General features: G+C 31.2%; 1 protein-coding gene across 2 annotated transcripts in view; it reads left to right on the plus strand.

The window, feature by feature from the left end:
- LOC106460881 (otoferlin-like) overlaps positions 1 to 20,430 on the plus strand; it is a 235,509-nt gene that overhangs the window by 186,045 nt on the left and 29,034 nt on the right. For both annotated transcript variants that reach the window (XM_022387687.1, XM_022387686.1), the window contains exons 23-32: positions 1,745 to 1,897; positions 3,374 to 3,566; positions 4,801 to 4,925; positions 11,463 to 11,597; positions 12,003 to 12,164; positions 12,869 to 13,003; positions 13,460 to 13,621; positions 15,287 to 15,470; positions 16,881 to 16,990; positions 20,225 to 20,362. In XM_022387687.1, coding sequence (XP_022243395.1) covers positions 1,745 to 1,897; positions 3,374 to 3,566; positions 4,801 to 4,925; positions 11,463 to 11,597; positions 12,003 to 12,164; positions 12,869 to 13,003; positions 13,460 to 13,621; positions 15,287 to 15,470; positions 16,881 to 16,990; positions 20,225 to 20,362 — 1,497 coding nt within the window. The remainder of the gene's footprint in view (positions 1 to 1,744; positions 1,898 to 3,373; positions 3,567 to 4,800; positions 4,926 to 11,462; positions 11,598 to 12,002; positions 12,165 to 12,868; positions 13,004 to 13,459; positions 13,622 to 15,286; positions 15,471 to 16,880; positions 16,991 to 20,224; positions 20,363 to 20,430) is intronic.

The following is a 20,430-nucleotide window of genomic DNA, read 5'->3' on the forward strand; positions in this document are numbered from 1 at the left end:
AATGATTACAGAGAAGGTTTACGATAAATGGTAGTTTCCAATTGATCCTTATTTTTACTCGCTAAAACAGATAGCCCTTTGTGTAACTTTGTGCTTAACTGCAAACAAACAAATTATTTTAGTAATTTGGAGACTGGAAACAATCTCGTTTTTATAGAATTGTGTATAAAATAAGCGTTGTTTTTTTTATTTTAGTTTTTAAGATCCTTTGATTTGTTTAGGTTTCAATATGAAAAATGTTGGAAAAGCATTACTCAGAATTTCAGGTACTTAAACATTAAGACATAGTTGAAAGTAAATGTTATATAATCTTATTAACCATATTTGTTCGATTGAGTAACAAGTTCCTCACAAGGGCAAGCTAAGAACAGCAGATTTTAAATGTATATAGTTAGGTCCATGACACATGCTCCAGGAGTAAGATTTTGGAGCTAGAAGACTGTAGTTCGGTGGTTATTAAGTTTTCAACGTCTTGAGGTCTGTGGTTGACTGATCATTTATTGATGGATTATGGGTAATCTCTATAGATTAACCATGATGATATCCTACTTATTTGGAAAATCCTTTCACATAAATCCTTATTGAAAACCCATCGCCTTTTAAAGCTTTTATTCATGGGAAGGACTCATGATTAAACATTTTGTATAGTAAGTATTGAATTAAGAAGACATTCGTATGATTTCTTTATATTATATAAACATTTAGCACACTAAAATTCTAGAAGAAAGTTTAAAAGCAAAATTTAATTTAAAACTAATAACAAATAATGCAAAAATATATATACAGGAGAGAAAAACTGCTGAAATGTCAATAAATAATTCAAAATAAGTTATAAAATTTCCTGGTGATCTTCAGAAACCTTTTTTAGTGGGGAAACAAAGAGGTGAAGTAACTAGAGTTTTCTGAGACATCAAAATTTAAAATATTCAACTTCAAAATCTAACGAAAGTACACTCGTTTTTGAAAGGAATGCCGATCATGTAACTAGCGTTGGTACAGATACCTAATTTGTGAAGTGCTTGAAATCTAGAAGAAGGGTATTTCTGTAAATTGTTGAATGTTTTTATTCAAAATCATTTTAAGATCATTCAGTGTATGGCTGTTTTTAATGAAGAGAGCTTTATATTTCTTTAAATACGTGATACGACTTAGTGAAGACTTTATTTACACGTGCACTATTTTTGCTCTCGTGTAACAAAAAATGTGTTCGATACTCTCTTGCTTTCCAGCTGAATGTAAATCTCACGTTAACTACGCTTTGTGAGAATATAAAGTGTAATGTATAACATACACACAGGTATACACATGTTAAGGACTAGATGGTCTTGCTCACATACTGGAAGAGTAAAAATTTGTATCTATCAAACTTTGTTCTCATAGTTTATAAGTATGATGTTGCTTATTGAGAAATAATTTATAAGTACAACTTTAAACCGTGTTCTTTTAATATTATTTTGTAGTATTTTTTGAAAATCATTATAGCTTCCTCACCTTCTCATTCATGATTTTTATAAGAAATTCTTACCATCACAGGTGAAATAAATTCATTAAACGTACTTTTTAATATTGCTTAGAAACTTTAGTTAAAGAAATTTCAAGGAATACACAAAGATTTGATACGATACCACTTAGTTTAGATACGTCTCATTTCATTTTCTGAGATATATGAAGAATTAACTGTGTTAGTTTTTAGCAGTATGGTACAAAAGAAATGGTTAAAATGGGCTATACTGCTTATCCCTAGCCTCAACATGCGCTTCCCGATGTTTTCGTGTGGATGATAAGTGGTGGAAAACGTGTCGCCTACTCTCGACTGCCTGCTAGGGACCTTCTCTTCTCTATTGTTGAGGAAGAAGCAGGAAAACTTTGCGGGAAAGTTCAGACTCTCTTCCTAAAGGTGGCTTTTGAAAAACATAAAACGAATTCTTAAGTAATACAGTAGTTGTTACGTGACTTTTATAAGATCTGGTGCTTATTACTCCTAAGACGCCAGTACATTGTTAAGCCAAATGTTATAGTTTGTTTATCGAAGTGTTTACATACGAGAGAGTGATTAATTATTTAAAATTAATGCAGGATGTGGTTAAGCAAATGAGTTATTTAATAGCTATAATGATTGCTTTTTTACACAAACTTTGATAGAAAATCTAAATATCCGTCTCGTACAGAAATTGTAGTAACGTAATTGCTTAGTTGTCTCCTTTTACGATTTATGCTAATTAAGAAGCTGAGGCAAAGAGAACTCTGAACTAAAAAATAAGATAACAAAACGGGAATGTAGCATTTCACTAATGAGAGTAAAGCAGGGTTGTTTGAACGCTGGTAAGTTTCTGTTTAAGTCTATTATAAAACTGATAAAAGTTTGTTAACAGCTATATTTTTCTTAATTATTCAGTAAGTTAAAAAGTTTCATCTTTGGTATATTCTTTGCTGAGTGAATTATTTTTATATAATGTAATTAACATTTTTTAACTGTTTGTATTCTGGTGGAACTGCCTTGTAATAACTTATTCACACAGTTCTCAGAATATTGCTTCTTCTTAATGCTAAGCTCAACTTTTTGTAGTGATACGGTGTAAAAAATATATATACTTAGTACTTAAGAGCGTGCTTTATTTAATAAAGAATGCTTATGTTACTGGAAACATTCCACTTTTCTGAATGTACATTTTATAGCAAGTGCAAGACGATTTTTAAGCCTTAATTTTCTAAGTCTGAGAGTTCATGTAGAAACAGATTCTTTAGGGCTTCGTGTTTTGTTTTGTACCTAAGCATTTCCTGGCGGTTTTTTGGCTTTCATTCAAAGTTTATCAATCAAATAATGAACTTTCCACATCTAACCTACCATACAGTATTTGTTTACAACTTGTTTCGATCAGTGCATAAACATTGCTGTATATCGAATGTTTGTAAATGTAATTATTGAAACATGTTAATAAAAGATATAATATAGTTGAGATTTTCCTAAACACTTTTTGTGCCTAAAGCTGTAATTAATTTTTTTTTACGTTTCTTTATTAATTACTTGAATTTTTTATCTTTCGAAATGTATTTGATTATTTTTTAAAGAAATTCATAACCAAAATAGCTGTAATTATTGTCAAATATATCTGACATTCTTACTGCAAAATAATTTAAACACTTCTAACTTAAATGCTTTACATCTTGATAATATTCTGAAAATCAAGTTAAAAGCAATTACTGTTTTTGTTCTGGTTCGGCATAAAATTATATTATTCAATTAATATCATTAAGTTATCATTGGAAAATGTGCATTTATTTTCCTATATAACTAAAGAAAAGTTCAATTTTACAATAACTTACAACGATATTAAGAGTTATAAAGTAAAAAGAATGAAATATTGTTGTATAGTTACCAGGTAAAAAGAGTAATGGCCCTGGCGGCTGGTCGATACAGGCAAAACTCCAAATATACCTTTGGTTGGGTTTAACAAAGCACAAGAAACATTACCTGAAAGGACTTCCAAAAGGATACGACATTACGTCAGAAATCAGAAATGCCGACAAGCTACAGGTGTCTCCGCCACTGATGCTGCACTATTCTGGTAAACTGTTAATATTAAGACGGAGAACAAAAATAAATAATAATTTCAAATCGCGGATCTTTGTTAGAAAATACTGGTCCTCATTTAGGTGCAGTTCGATGGTAATAATACCAACATATCAATTTTAAATCTAAAAACTTCAACTGAAATTTATAACTATATACATTATAATAAAATGCTGAGCTTAGAATTATTTATAAACCGTGTAATTAATGGGGCAAAATAAATCAAAGAGATATTACGGGAACTGATTCAGTTGTCAATTTTGTCATGATGGTGTGTCCAACTATGTTTTTAACACCCACGTGACGAAGGGTTGTATTCAAAAGCACGGCAATAAATTAACGTATCCCAGTTTCTAGTAGAACCATGTTGAGAGCTTCTAGTTGAAATTACAACACAGGTAAAACTTTAGACAAAACAAATGTGGAACAGCATGGGTCTATACGTATCTTTTTATTTTATAGAATTGTGAACTATAAGATAGATTTACAGGACGTTGAAGCCGGTTCTCCGTGACAACAATTCTGTAATAAACCAACATATAAATATGAATTCCAATTGAAAAATCTAGAGTACAGACTATAATGTTGGGAGGGTAAAGATTACATCGTATCAGAAGAAGTAGCAGGCACTCATGGCAGCAAGGATACATAGTTTTTATGGGTGGAGGTTACATCTTTTGTTAGAGAATTATAAAGAATGGTACTATAGTTTCGTTATATTATTGTAAAACTTACATTTTATATTCTACTTTTCTTTGGCTGGTGGTTGAGTATATTATCTGATTTGGATTATAAGGATGGATGAGACAAAATCTATAATTAAATTTATGTATATTTTTTATTTCTTGTCTTTGCAATTAATATTTTGAGGTTATCAACTTGTTCATAACCATCTGCAGGTGGTGAATGGTAGGTCATCTTGGGTCGTTGCGCATGTATATAAGCCTTTTTTTCAGTTGCTTGTATGCAATTTTTTCTCCTTCAATTTAGAAGTTAATTGAAAAAACGAGATATCCCCAATACATTGTGGGTGCTATTTCCACTCTGATCTTTTAATTTATATCTTTTGTAATGATCTTAATACATTCATGATCGATTCTTGTAGAATCCATATGCGTGTTAGTAGGTGAGTGGATGTTTATTTCTATTAATTTACTTGACATTTTTTGACAACTTATAGCACTTTCATGTGTTTTATTTAATGTTCAGAAATTGTTTTTATTCGCTAGAAAAACAGGGTTTCGAATTACGGGCTCACATGTATCAGGCTCGATCGTTGATTGGATCAGATGCCTCAGGCCTTTCGGATCCATTCGCTCGCGTCATCTTTAGTGACCAAAGCCAAACCACGCAGGTAAAAAACAAATTATTATTGAATCTTAAAAAGAAGTGACATTCTGTTACGTAACACGATTTTTCAAATACTGTTTGTAGGGTTTGCGTATAGTGAATATTGTTGAAAGCTAATAGATTTGTCTTTCGGTAATTAAATATTCAAGTTCTCTAATACTGATAACTACTTAATTGAAGAGAAATCTTAACCAAAAACTTAATCCCGTGGAGAAAATATGTATTTGCCTAATGTATTTCGTATTCAAAGAATCTGCTTCTTAAGAATAGAAAGTGTAATAAGGGTTCAACGGTTAAGGAGATGTGAAAACATTAGAGAAAATCATTGGTTTTATCTAAATATGAAAGCGATGTCAATAAGAAACTATTACTATAGTTTTGTATTATAAGAAACTACTAAAATAAATCAGTGCGATTTGTGTGAGTTTTCTTGAATCTGAATCCGTGCAACTATAATTGTAACATAACGTCTCGCTGTCATCAATAGATTGAAAAAAAGAGTTTAAAGAGTAGACACGTCTAATGAAAAAACTCAATAAAAGGCATATCTTTATTCGTACAATTACAACCAATGAATGGAGAAAGTGAAGCAACTCACTCTAAAAAGTTCTCCTTTTTCCAAAGAAGTTTAATTACAGAGATATAACAACATGCACTAATAATGGAGATTCTAGTGATTGTTATAATTCAATAGTCTATAGCTAACAGTGGAGATTCTAGTGACTCTTATAATTCAATAGTCTATAGCTAACAGCGGAGATTCTAGTGACTGTTATAATTCAATAGTCTATAGCTAATAGTGGAGATTCTAGTGACTGTTATAATTCAATATTCCATAGCTAATAGTGGAGATTCTATTAATTGCTATAATTTAATAGTCTTTAGCTAATTGTGGAGATTCTAGAGATTGCTATAATTCAATAGTCTATAGCTAATTGCGGAGATTCTAGTGATTGCTATAATTTAATAGTCTATAGCTCATAGTGAAGATTCTAGTGATTGCTATAATTCAATAGTCTATTGTTAAGAGTGGAGATTCTAGTAATTAATATAATTCAATAGTCTATAGCTAATAGTGGATATTCTAGTGATTGCCATAATAATTCAATAGTCTATAGAAAATAGTGCAAATTCTAGTCTTTGTTTTATTCAATAGAGTACAGCTAATAGAGGAGAGTCTAGTCATTGTTGTATTCAATAGTGTACAGCTAATATAGGATATTCTAGTAATTGTTGTATTTAGTAGTTTATAGCTAATAGTGGTGAATCTAGTGATTTTTATCATACAATATTCTATAGCTAATAGTGGAGATTCTAGTGATTGGAATTATTCAGTAGTTTATAGCTAAAAGTAGAGATTCTAGTGATTGTTATAATTCAATAGTCTATACCTAATAGTGAAGATTCTAGTGATTACTATAATAATGCAATAGTCTATAGCTAATAGGGGAGATTCTAGTGATTGTTATAATTCAATAGTCTGTAGCTAATAGTGGAGATTCTATTGATTGTTATAATACAATATTGCATAGCTATTAGTAGAGATTCTAGTGATTGTTATAATTCAATAGTCTGTAGCTAATAGTGGAGATTCTATTGATTGTTATAATACAATATTGCATAGCTATTAGTAGAGATTCTAGTGATTGTTATAATTCAATAGTCTGTAGCTAATAGTGGAGATTCTAGTGACTGTTATAATTCAATAGTTTATAGCTAATAGTGGAGATTCTGGAGTTTGCTATAATTCAAAAGTCTATAGCTAATAGTGGAGATTCTAGTGACTGCTATAATAATTCAATAGTCTATAGCATATAGTGGAGATGTTAATGATTGTTATAATCCAATAGTCTATCGCCAATAACGAAGATTCTAGTGATTCTCACAATTCAATAGTATACAACCAATAATGAAGATTCTAGCGATTGTTATAATTGAATAGTCTAAAACTAATAGTGGAGATTCTATTGATTGTTATAATACAATATTGTATAGCTATTAGTAGAGATTCTAGTGATTGTTATAATTCAATAGTCTATAGCTAATAGTGGAGATTTTAGTGATTGCTATAATTCAATAGTCTATTGCTCATAGTGAAGATTCTAGTGATTAATATAATTCAACAGTCTAGAGCTCATAGTGAAAATTCTAGTGACTGTTATACTTCAATAGCCTATATCTAATAGTGTAGCTTCTAGAGATTGCTATAATTCAGTAGTCTATCGCCAATAAAGTAGATTCTAGTGATTCTTATAATTCAATAGTATACAACCAATAATGAAGATTCTAGTGATTCTTATAATTCAATAGTATACGACCAATAAGGAAGATTCTAGTGATTCTTATAATTCAATAACATACAACCAATAATGAAGATTCTAGTGATTCTTATAATTCAATAGTATACAACCAATAATGAAGATTCTAGTGATTGTTATAATTGAATAGTCTAGAGCTAATACTGGAGATTCTAGTGATTGTTATAATTCAATAGTCTATTGCTAAGAGTGGAGATTCTAGTGGTTAATATAATTCAATAGTATATAGCTAATAGTGGAGATTCTAGTGATTGCAATAATAATTCAATAGTATATAGCTAATAGTGGAGATTCTAGTGATTGCAATAATAATTCAAAGTCTATAGCTAATAGTGGAGATTCTAGTGATTGCTATAATTCAATAGTCTATAGCTAATAGTGGATATTCTAGTGACTGTTATAATTCAATAGTCTATAGTTAATAGTGGAGATTCTATTGATTATTATAATACAAAATTCCATAGCTAATAGTGGAGATTCTAGTGACTGTTATAATTCAATAATATATAGCTAATAGTGGAGATTCTAGTGATTGCTAGAATTCAATAGTCTATAGCTAATAGTGGAGATTCTAGTGATTGCAATAATAATTCAATAGTGTATAGCTAATAGTGGAGATTCTAGTGATTGTTATAATTCAGTAGTCTATAGCTAATAGTGAAGATTCTAGTGATTGCTATAATTTAATAGTCTATAGCTAATAGTGGAGATTCTAGTGATTATTATAACTCAGTAGTCTATAGCTAATAGTGATTGCAATAATTCTATAATTTGTAGCTAATAGTGGAGATTCTAGTGATTGCTAGAATTCAATAGTCTATAGCTAATAGTGGAGATTCTAGTGATTCTTATAATTTAATAATCTACAGCTAACAGTGTACATTATTGTGATTGTTATAATTCTATAGTTTTCAGCTGGTAATGGAGATTCTAGTGATTGTTATAATTCAATAGTCTACAGTTAATAGTAGAGATTCTAGTGATTGTTATAATTCAGTAGTCTATAGCTAATAGTGGAGATTCTAATTATTGCTATAATAATTCAATAGTCTACAGCTAATAGTGGAGATTCTAATTATTGCTATAATAATTCAATAGTCTACAGCTAATAGTGGAGACTAGTGATTATTATAATTCAGTAGTCTATAGCTAATAGTGGAGATTCTAGTGATTATTATAAATCAGTATTCTATAGCTAATAGTGGAGATTCTAGTGATTGTTATAATTCAATATACTATAGCTAATAATGGAAATTCTAGTGACTGTTAAAATTCTATAATCTGTAGCTAATAGTGGAGATTCTAGTGATTGTTATAATTTAATAATCTACAGCTAATAGTGTAAATTCTTGTGATTGTTATAATTCAATAGTCTTCAGCTAGTAGTGGAGATTCTAGTGATTGTTATAATTCAATAGTCTACAGTTAATAGTAGATATTCTAGTAATTGTTATAATTCAGTAGTCTATGTCTAATAGTGGAGATTCTAGTGACTGTTAAAATTCTATAATCTGTAGCTAATAGTGGAGATTCTAGTGATTGTTATAATTCAGTAGTCTATAGCTAATAGTGGAGATTCTAGTAATTGTTATAATTCAGTAGTCTATAGCTAATAGTGGAGATTCTAGTGATTGTTATAATTCAGTAGTCTATAGCTAATAGTGGAGATTCTAGTGATTGTTATAATTCAGTAGTCTATAGCTAATAGTGGAGATTCTAGTGATTGCTCTACTAGTTCAGTAGTCTATATCTCATACCTAGCTAAATGGATTTATATCAATGATCAAATTAGTCACAATCCGTTCAAGATAGAACATTACAGAACCGAAGGGATTTTATTATTTTATTTTATTTAATGCGGATATATGATGTCATGATGCTTAAAACTAGAATGCATATAAAACAAAAAGACCTAATAATCAATTGAATATACTTGCTCTTTACCGGTAATGTGTTTTTCCACGTCAGTAAATTATGTAAAAAAAGGGAATTACTTTCTTGAGAAGATATGAAAAAGTAAAAACGTTTAAGGTGGAGTTTCTGAATATGAAAGTGACTTTTATTTTACTGAAGTTATGTATTTTACTTGGTGAATTCGGTGGTCGAGTTGAAGCACAGAGTTACAATACTAGCGATGTTTCCTACAGGAGTTGTCGTAATTAACATATTTTTTATGAAAATAGAACTTTTATTTCATGAAAATGTTTAGATATTATTGAACTTCTTATATGGTTTATTCCTTTCACTGTTGAGCATCTGAACCAGTTTCGAAATACAGGTGAACTTCCTTTATGGTTTGTTGTTGAGCATGAGAACCGGTGTCGAGATACAGGCAATGAAAACTTTAACATTTTATATCCACAATAGATAAAATGTGGAAACTTCCAGCCGTGAGTAAATTATGTATATTTTTACCACATAAAAGGTTGAATGCAGTTCTAAGCAAACAAAATAATAAAAAAGAGTCAAACAAACTGAGAAAGAAGTAGTATTTAGCGTAGCATATATAGACCGTAATAGTCCTTATATAGGGAGACTTAACAAAATATCAATACAAGAATAGCAGAACATGGACTGCTTGATCACATGTCTACCAACATTTTGAAGATACACGTGTCAGTGAAAATAAAACTATTGAAATATTTGTCGCGAACCTTATAATTATAAACGTGAAATAAAAGAATATCCTATAACAGAACGAAAGAGGCCTGTAATAAACCCAAATTTGTAGCCTGCAGATTTACTGCTGGGCCACTGGGGGGCATTGAAGAGGAAAGCTTGCATATCTAATGTATGACCTCCTTTAAAACTTTGAGGAAAACCTTTTTACAATTTGGTGCTGTGGCTATGTTTAGTTTCTCAGTTTTTCTACTTTCTATCAAAGGATTAATATCTGCATTATTCAGTTCAATTCTGATATTACTCATAGAGTGCTCAAGGTCAGTAATATTTGCTAATCAGTTGTAAAAACTGAATATAGGAACATATTTAAATGTAAAGGGTGAGAACATTTTTACTGTTTGCAAGGATAACTTTTGAACGACCAAATGTTCATCTTTGTCTATAGGTTAATTTAACCGCCAGTAACTCTGAATGAGAGTAAAATTAATTCAAATAAAACAAATAATTGGTGTTAAAACAATTTGTTTATAGTTAACCACAATGCTACACAATGGGCTATCTGTGCTTTGCTCACCACGGGTATCGAAACCCGGTTTCTAGCGTTGTAAGTTCGCAAAGATCCCGCTGTGCCACTAGGGGGCATGTTAAAACTAAAATAAATAATGTGATTTGCAAATGACTTAAATAAAAATAACAATAATTAGAATTCACTTACTTAATCTTACACTATAATAATCGTTGTTCATGAAAATGATGATATAAATAACACCTAAACTATGTCTGTTGTATTCCATCTGATTTGATGAACCAAGCTATCGAGCGAAAGGTCACGTTAACACTAGATATGGCAGGTGTAGTATGATATAAATAACACCTAAACTACTACTATGTCTGTTGTATTCCATCTGATTTGATGAACCAAGGTATCGAGCGAAAGGTCACGTCGGCACTAGATATGGCAGGTGTAGTATGGTTGACATATTATAGCATATTATTGGTTGATTTCGCTCATAAGTTTTTAGAATTATATTACTACCGCAGCTAGTTTGAATAATTTACTATTGCATTAAATTATCAGCAGGTACTAAATAATAGAAACAATAACTAAATTATCTTTCTTAGTAATCACTTCTGATAATTCTTTATTTTAATATAATATTTAATAACTAGTATCTTATATCCTAGAGCTACTAACTCAAACGTAATAAAACGTAAAATTGTTTATTTCTAGCTAATCTAATTCAAATACAGTAAAATAATATTAATCTTTTTCAGAAAAACGTTGTAATCTACAATCACACGTACTTGTTATTTCTCTGTTTTTGAGCCTTAAATCTATTTCGAAAAATATTCTGAACAGCTCCCTCTGTTGTGGATTCTCAGTTGGAATTTAAGTTAACTGTGAGTCTGACATTATTAAAGTACATGTAATTGTTAATGTACACTCACTAGTGGATATAATAAGAAAGAGGTGTTTTAGTTGTGTTATTCTTGTGGAGTTAAAATTATCTTGTTTCCTCTCTCTTACTCCTCGTAAAAGTAATTTTTATTTTGAAAAATAATTTCTAAAAACTTCAGTCAGTGGTGTTTGAATGTTTCAGGTAATTGACGAAACCTTGAGTCCCACGTGGGACGAAATGCTCATCTTTTCTGAAGTTGTGGTATACGGGAGCAAAGAAGATATTAAAGATGATCCTCCAGTTATCGTTGTCGAAATTTTTGATCAGGATAAAGTGGTGAGATTTTAATTTCTCACTAGCTTAATATTCACGACACGTTATGACGTATTTGTACATAAGTGTTTAATGACTTATGTTTGAAGTTGTTAAAATAAATACTATAGTTTATTATGCTATATTTAATGTTATAGAATAAGGTTGACTGTGGGGTAAGACTTAAAGCCTAAAGAAAAATTAAAATTTAAGACTTTGTGAATTTCACTTTAAAACGAAAAATCTATTATAAATTTAACCGTAAAGAGAATATTAGTTAATGTTACTATTAGGACTAATAGTGTTTAAGAAAGTTTTTATTTTTGTCTTCGTTATTCAATTGTAATAACATTTTGAATTGATACTGTCATTTAATAAACTGAAACAGTTATCACAGCACATATATATATCAGTATTTTTGATTTGTAGGGAAAATCTGAATTTATCGGACGAACTTTAGCGAGACCATACGTGAAATTCAGGGACGAACCTTATGCGAAGCCTCATTTTCCACCTAACCTAGAGTGGCACGACATCTATCGGGGCTCCGAGCAAGCGGGAGAGCTTTTAGCTACCTTTGAACTCCTACAGGTATTTAGCATTTTTAAAGAGACTGTAGTAAGATCCTACATGTTCTACCTATGTATTTTGTTTGAATAGTTGACCAACACATTTTTTATCCAGTTATGCAGTAGTAATTGGGCGAGAAATATAATTACAACCATACGTTTATAAAGTTGTCTGGGTTTTCTAAAAACCACATATTTTTTCTCAATTACATGCAATGGGAAAAGTATAAAAACCCTGATCTTATTTTACTGGATCTACAGCTCTTTGTAATAAATATCACTCACCTACCTGAGACTAGTCAAAAAGAAACCCAGATCTTTTACTTCGTGGTTTTAATGGGAAAAACAATACGACAAAGAAACGATTCAGAAAGGGAAACAGCATGCCAGTAATGCTGAGTTTGGTCTAAAGGACAGCTAAATGCCGAAGCTTAAATTATACGCAGGACATTTTTAACAACGTGTCTGTGAATAAGAAAAATAACAAACTTGTTGGCAACTATTATTTGATTAATAAATAAACACACACCAATTTACAGTGGTCTTCTAAATTATTATTGTGCATGGGAAGTACTTTAAAGACCTATAATGAAAGCCAACGATTAGTAATATATGCTTCACACAGACACTGCGTAGCGCATTCCTAGTAATGTAATTATGAATAATTTTAACAGAAAAGTAACAGACTAAAATCAAAATTTCTGATTTTTGTTAATTTTTATCCAGCTCTCTGAAACAGAAGAAAAAGGTGATATACCGGAGCTCCCGCAGCCGAAGGAAAACCTCTGGAGGTCCGACAGAGGTCCTGTGCTTCCTGTTCCACGAGGGATCAGACCTACGCTTTCAAAATATCGTATTGAGGCAAGTTCTTAGAATAGAGTTTTCTCTTAAACCGTAAGGAATTTCTCCTAGAAAAATAGCTATGCTTTAATATAAATATATGGTTTACCTTAAGAAATGAATACTATAATAAAAATATATTAATTTCAGCGAATATAGCACCTATAGATAGGTTTCTGATTTATAACACTTCCTGTTACTTGTATGTGTAAATAGATGGCGCAACATATCTGGTATACTTACTGCTACTACAAATAATCTTTGTTTTTCGTTTATACATATGATTAATACCAGTTCAACTAAATTATTAACTCTGTTATTATGATCGTTTTTCCATTTATTCCATTTTTACTTATGCTTAAAACTGAAGCAGATAAATGCATTTAATTCAATTTAATTTAATTTAACTTTATTCACTTGAGCAGTGTTACCAGTGAGTTCAAATATGAGAAAACATGCTTTACTTTAAAATACAAGGTTCTCTTCTGGGGCATGAGAGACTTGAAACGTGTGCACTTGATGACAGTAGACAGACCCCGGGCAGACATTGAGTGTGCAGGGAAGGTACTGCAGTCGTCTGTAATTCTGAACTACAAGAAAAACCCCAATTTTACCACGCCAGTCAAGCATTTTGATGTGGTTAGTGTAATGAATTATTACTGGAGTATTTGACAAATGATTCTATACAACTGGCGACTCTTCACTAAAACTTTTATTATACCAGTGATGAACGAATTACAATGTTGGTAATAATTTCTGATATACAGGGATTTTGCAATTTGTGTATATGTAATGTTAATGTCAGATTATGGTAACTATATAGTTATATTATGAAGTATTTCTAAGTATCATTATTATAACGATTTACATATAATCACGTTTATTAAGATGATTTTACGGGTTAAAGAGCATCGAATATATTTTGAGTAAATTATAAAAGATTCTTCATATTTTTGTATTAAATAATGTACTATAATTACTTTCTTTCGTTATTCTCAGGAATAAACTTACGTATTAAAAATAATATTTTTTACATAGAGACTTTAATGTAATTTCAAGAAAAAAAAATAATGTAGCAGAAAGTACCACAATGCGCTCGATAAAGCTACCGTTTTGTACTTCATATTCAGTGTTAACATCATCAGTAGATGTTGCTAAATGTAATAAGTTCTTTAGAATAAGGAAGTTTAATCTAAACATTTTAACACTTTTACAAGATACAGCTTTTACGGTAAGGAAGAGTTTATGTTCCACCAGATATTAATACTCTTACCAAGACACACGGTAATGTAACGTACGGCCACATTGAGTGATAGTTTAGCGATATTCCACCTTCTGTAACTGGGACTGTGGTAATACAAAATATTACATATTTTCAATGAATGTGTTCTACTGGACCTTTACATCACATACTAGCTTTCAAAGCAAACAATTAAGAAATACATAAGATATAAAATCTCAAATTTTGATTGAATTTCTATCTATTTCTTTTTCTTCGTACAAAACAGTACGGAAACTTTCATCTGATATAAAAACATACTTACTTTTCATGGATTTTTTTTTTCAAATCTGGTATACTAATAGATCTTTACAACCTACAATTAGATGTTAAATTTGGTCTAAATATAAGCCACAGGTACACAGTTATTCAACAAAATCCGCTCAATTTTGACCAAAAAGTTTCGCACGCCTACACAAAAAATCACATGAGCTATTGGTCTAACATTTTTACTAAAACTTCACCTAATAGTAAAGGTATACCATTTTTAGTTTTATGTCGTTCGGATTAAAGGCGGCTGATTTAGAGCATCAAAACTATAGGGTGAAAGGACGTTCTGATCCACGAGTACTGGTTAGGCCAAGCAAACAAAATTATTTTGTTTTACCCACTATCATGCCACAAGTTGAACAAAAAACGCAACCTAGTTAACTAATGAATGAATATTTGAAAATTCTTATAAGTCTTCCATAAGTGCAGCTACCAGTTTGGCCACCAGTTTTGATTTCATTCCTTTAAGTCGCACTTTCAATCCTTTTTTGGCCGCACCTTTTTTTTCACACCTGAGGTGTGTTTATTAGATAGCATTATAGCAGAAAATGCGTCAATGACTTAAATAAAGTTCTATTTTCACAAAGTTTATGTGATTTACGTATTTATTATTTTCGTATATCTATTGAATGATAAAACTCAACAGGTACCTTCCTAATGTAACAAGTTATATACAATTAGAATACAAGTGCTTATATATTATTTACGTTTTGGAATGACAAACATTTGTTGATAGAAATGATTGAATTGTCCAGGAACTACCAGACCAAGAGCTGTACTGTCCACCACTAACTATTAGGGTGATAGACTGTAGAAGTTTTGGCAGGTTTACCTTAGTCGGAACCCACTCCATAAGTTCACTCCAAAAGTTCATGTACAAACCAGTTACCAAAAAGGACCGGGATGGTGAGCAGAAGAAATCCCTTCTCTTGACACCAGGTAGCGTTTTAATTGTTTTAACTATTATTACTCAACTTCTAACTCTACGTCTATATTCTCAGACACATTGAAGGTTTCTTATTCTTGATTACCACTTAACCGCCAGACTACGTTGAATTATATTATAAATAATGACTGAAACTTTCGTTGTTTTTAAGAATCTTGTTTAAATTACTCAAAATTCATGTATAGCATGAAAAACAAATATTGAAAAAAAAAATAGTCTTAGGAAGTTGGAAAGATAGTGCTAAAACTTCTTTGGATGAATTGATGGTGTTGAAGATGTTATATCCATAAATACTAAAAATTCGAAAAACATAATACCTTAATTCATAATAAATTTTATTTCTGGTTTCAACTTGTTTTTTATTCACTTCTTTTTGTTATAGATGCGAGTATTTTATTTTTTTTTAATTCACTGTTTCATTTGAACGTTAATCTTACTTCATAACACATCTTTAAATATAACTCCATTTTTTAATCTCTCAGCAACTGTAGTCTGGAAAATGTATAATTTCTGTAGGAGTTTTTGTTGGTTGTAGTATTACTGACCGCTGGATATTAATATAAAGCATCTTATAATATATTTAAGAAACTTGAATGTTTTTTTTTCTTTCTCACGTGAGATTTCGACTTGTTTAGTCATCATGAGGCAAACAATTTATAATACCAACATTTAACTGTAGGCATGCATTAATATTATCCGTTGTCAGAGGTTTCGTCTAAAGAAATGAGACTGGATTTCAGCCCCAAAACATACCTAATGGCATTTTCGAAACTCGCGTGTAAATTCCGGTGATTGTAACCTTCTTTTTTATGTTAATATATAATTACAATCAAATATGTATTCAAACTCCAGTAGTGATGAATGTGTTTTTCTGCAAGCAACTGACACTATATACACACACATATACACAGTGGTATGTCTGCGGACTTACAACGCTAGAATCCGGGTTTCGATACCCGTGATGGGCAGAGCACAGATAGCCCATTGTGTAGCTTTGTGCTTAATTACAAACAAACGTGTCCTTTTAAAGTGGAAGGCCCAAAGACGATATTACATTACGTTCTGTTTTGTGTTTATATCTTTGACCAACACTTGACTTGTGTTTCATTTTAAGTGTACTGTTATTGAAAGCGATTTTGATATGAAATTCTCGTGGATGAAATTCTCACCAATTCTAGACGAGGACTCTTAAATTAATTTCAAAGTCAAAGTCAATTGTATTCAAGCCAAATGTTTTCAGGTTTCAAAAATATCAATTAATCCAACATCTATTCTCTAAGTTCCGTTTCATGTTTAGAAGCACATTTATCTGTAGACATCTACACTTCTCCAGAACTTCCTATTTTCGGTGAAGTTTTTCTGAGATTCTTACTGTTGCTGGGAATATTTATACTTTGGTGCAGGTTATCAACAGACGCTTTCCGTTCCCGCGATGGATGCACCAATGGACGTGGATAATGAAGATAACTCGCTGCTTCCAAGAGAAACAGTTATTACCCTTGACTATGCAAATGTGAGTGTTTGAATATTTTCCCATTCCAACTTGTTGAGCAAGAACGTTACTAACTACTAACGAAAACAGCTATAAAACCTCAAATGTTTAGTCTAGCAAAGCGAGTTTTAAGTAGATAGAAAGGGAAGGTTGTTTCAGGTAGACATAATAAAGGTTATGAAGTGTTTTTTATATCTTATACACAATAATAAGTCAAATATTTTTACTAAATTTCACTAATCCAGAAACAAACAGACTTCTTTTAAAGACCATTTTAAAGTTCTTTTTTTATATAATAAGTCTACTTGTACGTCAATAATACAAGCTTCCTTGAGTTGTTGTTTTTTTTTTGCAAAAAACTTTTCCAGTTATGAAAGATACCAAAATATTATTTCAAAGCATAATAATTAAACCAGATAAAAAAATGTTCTCAGTCGAATCAGTTACATTATGTCGTATTAGAAGCATGGCTTAGTTTAAGCAACCTGTAGTACCTCACTTTTTGAAGCGTCTTTATTAATTAATTATAAATTCCTAAATTTTTGTCGTATATTTGTATTTTTTCTTGACTTTTTGAAAAACTATATCCACACAAAGAAATTGTTGAAGGTGTATGGAAACTTATTCACAGACGTGTAGGAACCCTCTTCACATCACTTCCAAAACTAAACCGTAAAAGTAACAAAACCAAAACAATTACTTGTTCTGATGTACATGTAGAAGTATAAGGCTTAAACATGAAACAGTCGAGGCTGGAATAAACAAAACAGAAACACTTCATTAATGCATCGTGTATTTTCATTTATTTAATTGTAAAGCGCATAATAAGCATTTGAGTAACACTTTGCCCATTGTAGACCCCTTACAAACAAGCTTTCATTCAATATCAGAACTCGTTGCATTTGGACAATAAAAGTCTTATATTAGTCATCTATTAAAGCTAGCAATTTTTCATAGGAGGAATAAACAGAAAAATGTAAAAATACAAAAAGAACAAAGAAAATATAACATTATTATTATTATTTTGTAAACCTATAACTTAAGAAGAAAATATTAAAAAATAAAAATGAGTCTGAAATTGGAAAAAAGAAATTTGAGAAAATAATTAAATTATTTATTCAGGCTTAAAGCTAATGAAACAAAGTCAAGATACCAATTCGTAGTAAGCATGCAAGAAATATAAAATTATTTAATGTATTACACTGAATGTGGACAAATCGTTTCTCATTTAAACATTTGTAGAAACATAAAACTACAGAATCAGCAGATCTAATCATTAAAAACCCTAACAAATCCTTTTTTTCTTAAACTAACTTGTTTACGTTTTCCCACGTAGACGTATAATAATAGCGAACACGTCCGATTGAACATGGCAAATACTAATTTCTAACAACCTGTTATCCCTTAGAACTGTTGAAAAGATTCCACCGTAAGGCCGTCATGTTTAGAGTACACTTTTCCTCTCTGCAGGCTTTCCATAAGCCATGGAGTGTAAGAGGACGATGGTTACCAACACCTATTTCACCAGTCGGGTTGTACACGGACACTATGTCCGGAGACTTGTCCAGTATCTCTTCATATAGAATAGTATAAATACGTTTTCTTTCTCCATCTATTTGAGGTATGCGACGGTTGAACAGGCATGTTGTGGAAGGAACTTGTGAGCGTGTGACTTTTGTCGCTTTTTTAGACAGAGATATTTCTTGATTATGCTGTGTACTGACGCCTACCTAGTAAAAATGGACGGCCTTTCACATCACACTGACCTTTGTATTCGTGGACTCTCATCTCTTACAAAACACCGAACTTTGCTTAACACAGCTGGGGCATGATTTGTTGCAGGTCTCTTTTCTTGCGGTCCTGGAGTTCCGAGTTAATCCATATTTATTTGTTTTCCGATGTCATATAACAGTCTTGGAAAATCTAAATCTTCGAACTCAATCCATCTTTATGGTCTGAGTATATGGATATTTTACGACAGATAGGATTGTTTCATATCCTTTTATAAAAGCGATCGATTTTTGGTGCCATTACGTTACCTACGAACGGTAAACAAAGTCAAAATGTTACTTCGATACACGCCCTCCCATCACGACTGTTGACCACGGTTACTAAAAGACTGCTGACTCGTGTATTCATACTTGCCTTAATATATTGTACTCAACTATTTGTACACTATGTACTTCACAAAACGAGAGACCCCCATAGACCGAACGCTTTCAGAAGATAGGTCTTTTTGCTTCAGAGTTTATCTTCCGAAAACTGCTTGGTTATTCGTTTTTTTTTATTCTGTGATTCATCTATATTTGCATCACATGTTATCTATATAGGTATAATAGTACTGTCTGTTGTCTTTCGTATGTCCATGTAACTACTTCGTAGGGTGTGAATGGATCTTCACCAAATTTGGTATGGAGGTTCGATGGGTTCATGGGGAGATACGTACAAATTGTCAGTTTTGCATTTTGTGGTTGTTATGGTCGTTTTTTACCACTACTCTGCCCCCTTTCGATTGCTATTTACTAAATTTGGCATGACGGTTTTCTGCGTCCATGCGGTGATACATGCAAAGTTGCGATTTCACATTTTGTGTTTTGCTATTTTTATGGACGTTTTTTACAGTTACATATCAGGGAAGCAACTTTCAGGTCTTAACATATTCTTTCATTAATCATGAATTTATATAACTTCCATCCAGGGAACGGATACTCCAGCTAGTATTTAATATCACAAACGTAGTATACTCTTAATAATTAACTTTCCTTTCAAGATATTATTAGATATTATATTCTCAAACTTTCCTACCATGTTTTACATAACTCATGCTCAGTTGCTTATGTTGTTGATTTTATTAGTACAAAATCAAAACATGTTTAAAGTATTAGGGATTACTTATCTAATCACTTTAATAAGAACTACGTGTTTGTTATTAGTGGTATTTGTTACCTGTCACTGTGATGATCTAAGAGTTTCCCGATTAATAATATTTTCCTTCTGGTATCCTCAATACCAAATACTTATGTTAGATGCTTCTAACAAAAGTTCGTTAAGAAGTAAATGTGTAGCAAAGGAAATCACATGAAAAAGTCCAGAACTGATTGTAATGATGAGAACTTAATATGGACTTTCTAAATGTTTGTTATTTTTACCAAGGCGTTATTTTACTATCTATGTAGAATAAAAATAACTCATATTCACATTGAGGAAGTTGTTTGGGACAAATTATTTATATACATATACGTTATCTGTGATTAGATTTCTAAGTCAAAGAAAGAGGTTAAAAGTGACTTGAACAAACGTAAGAAGAAGCAACGTGTGGATGACGTAGAGGAAGATGAGGAGAGCCGTGATTGGTGGACGCGATATTTTGCGTCAGTAGAAGCAGCGATGAAAGTAAGCACAATTTTTATTTACATTTTTGGTTTTGTGTAGAAGATGTCATTTAATTAACTTTATATGAC

Source organism: Limulus polyphemus, unplaced genomic scaffold, assembly GCF_000517525.1.
Source record: "Limulus polyphemus unplaced genomic scaffold, Limulus_polyphemus-2.1.2 Scaffold854, whole genome shotgun sequence".
Taxonomy (NCBI): Eukaryota; Metazoa; Arthropoda; class Merostomata; order Xiphosura; family Limulidae; genus Limulus; species Limulus polyphemus.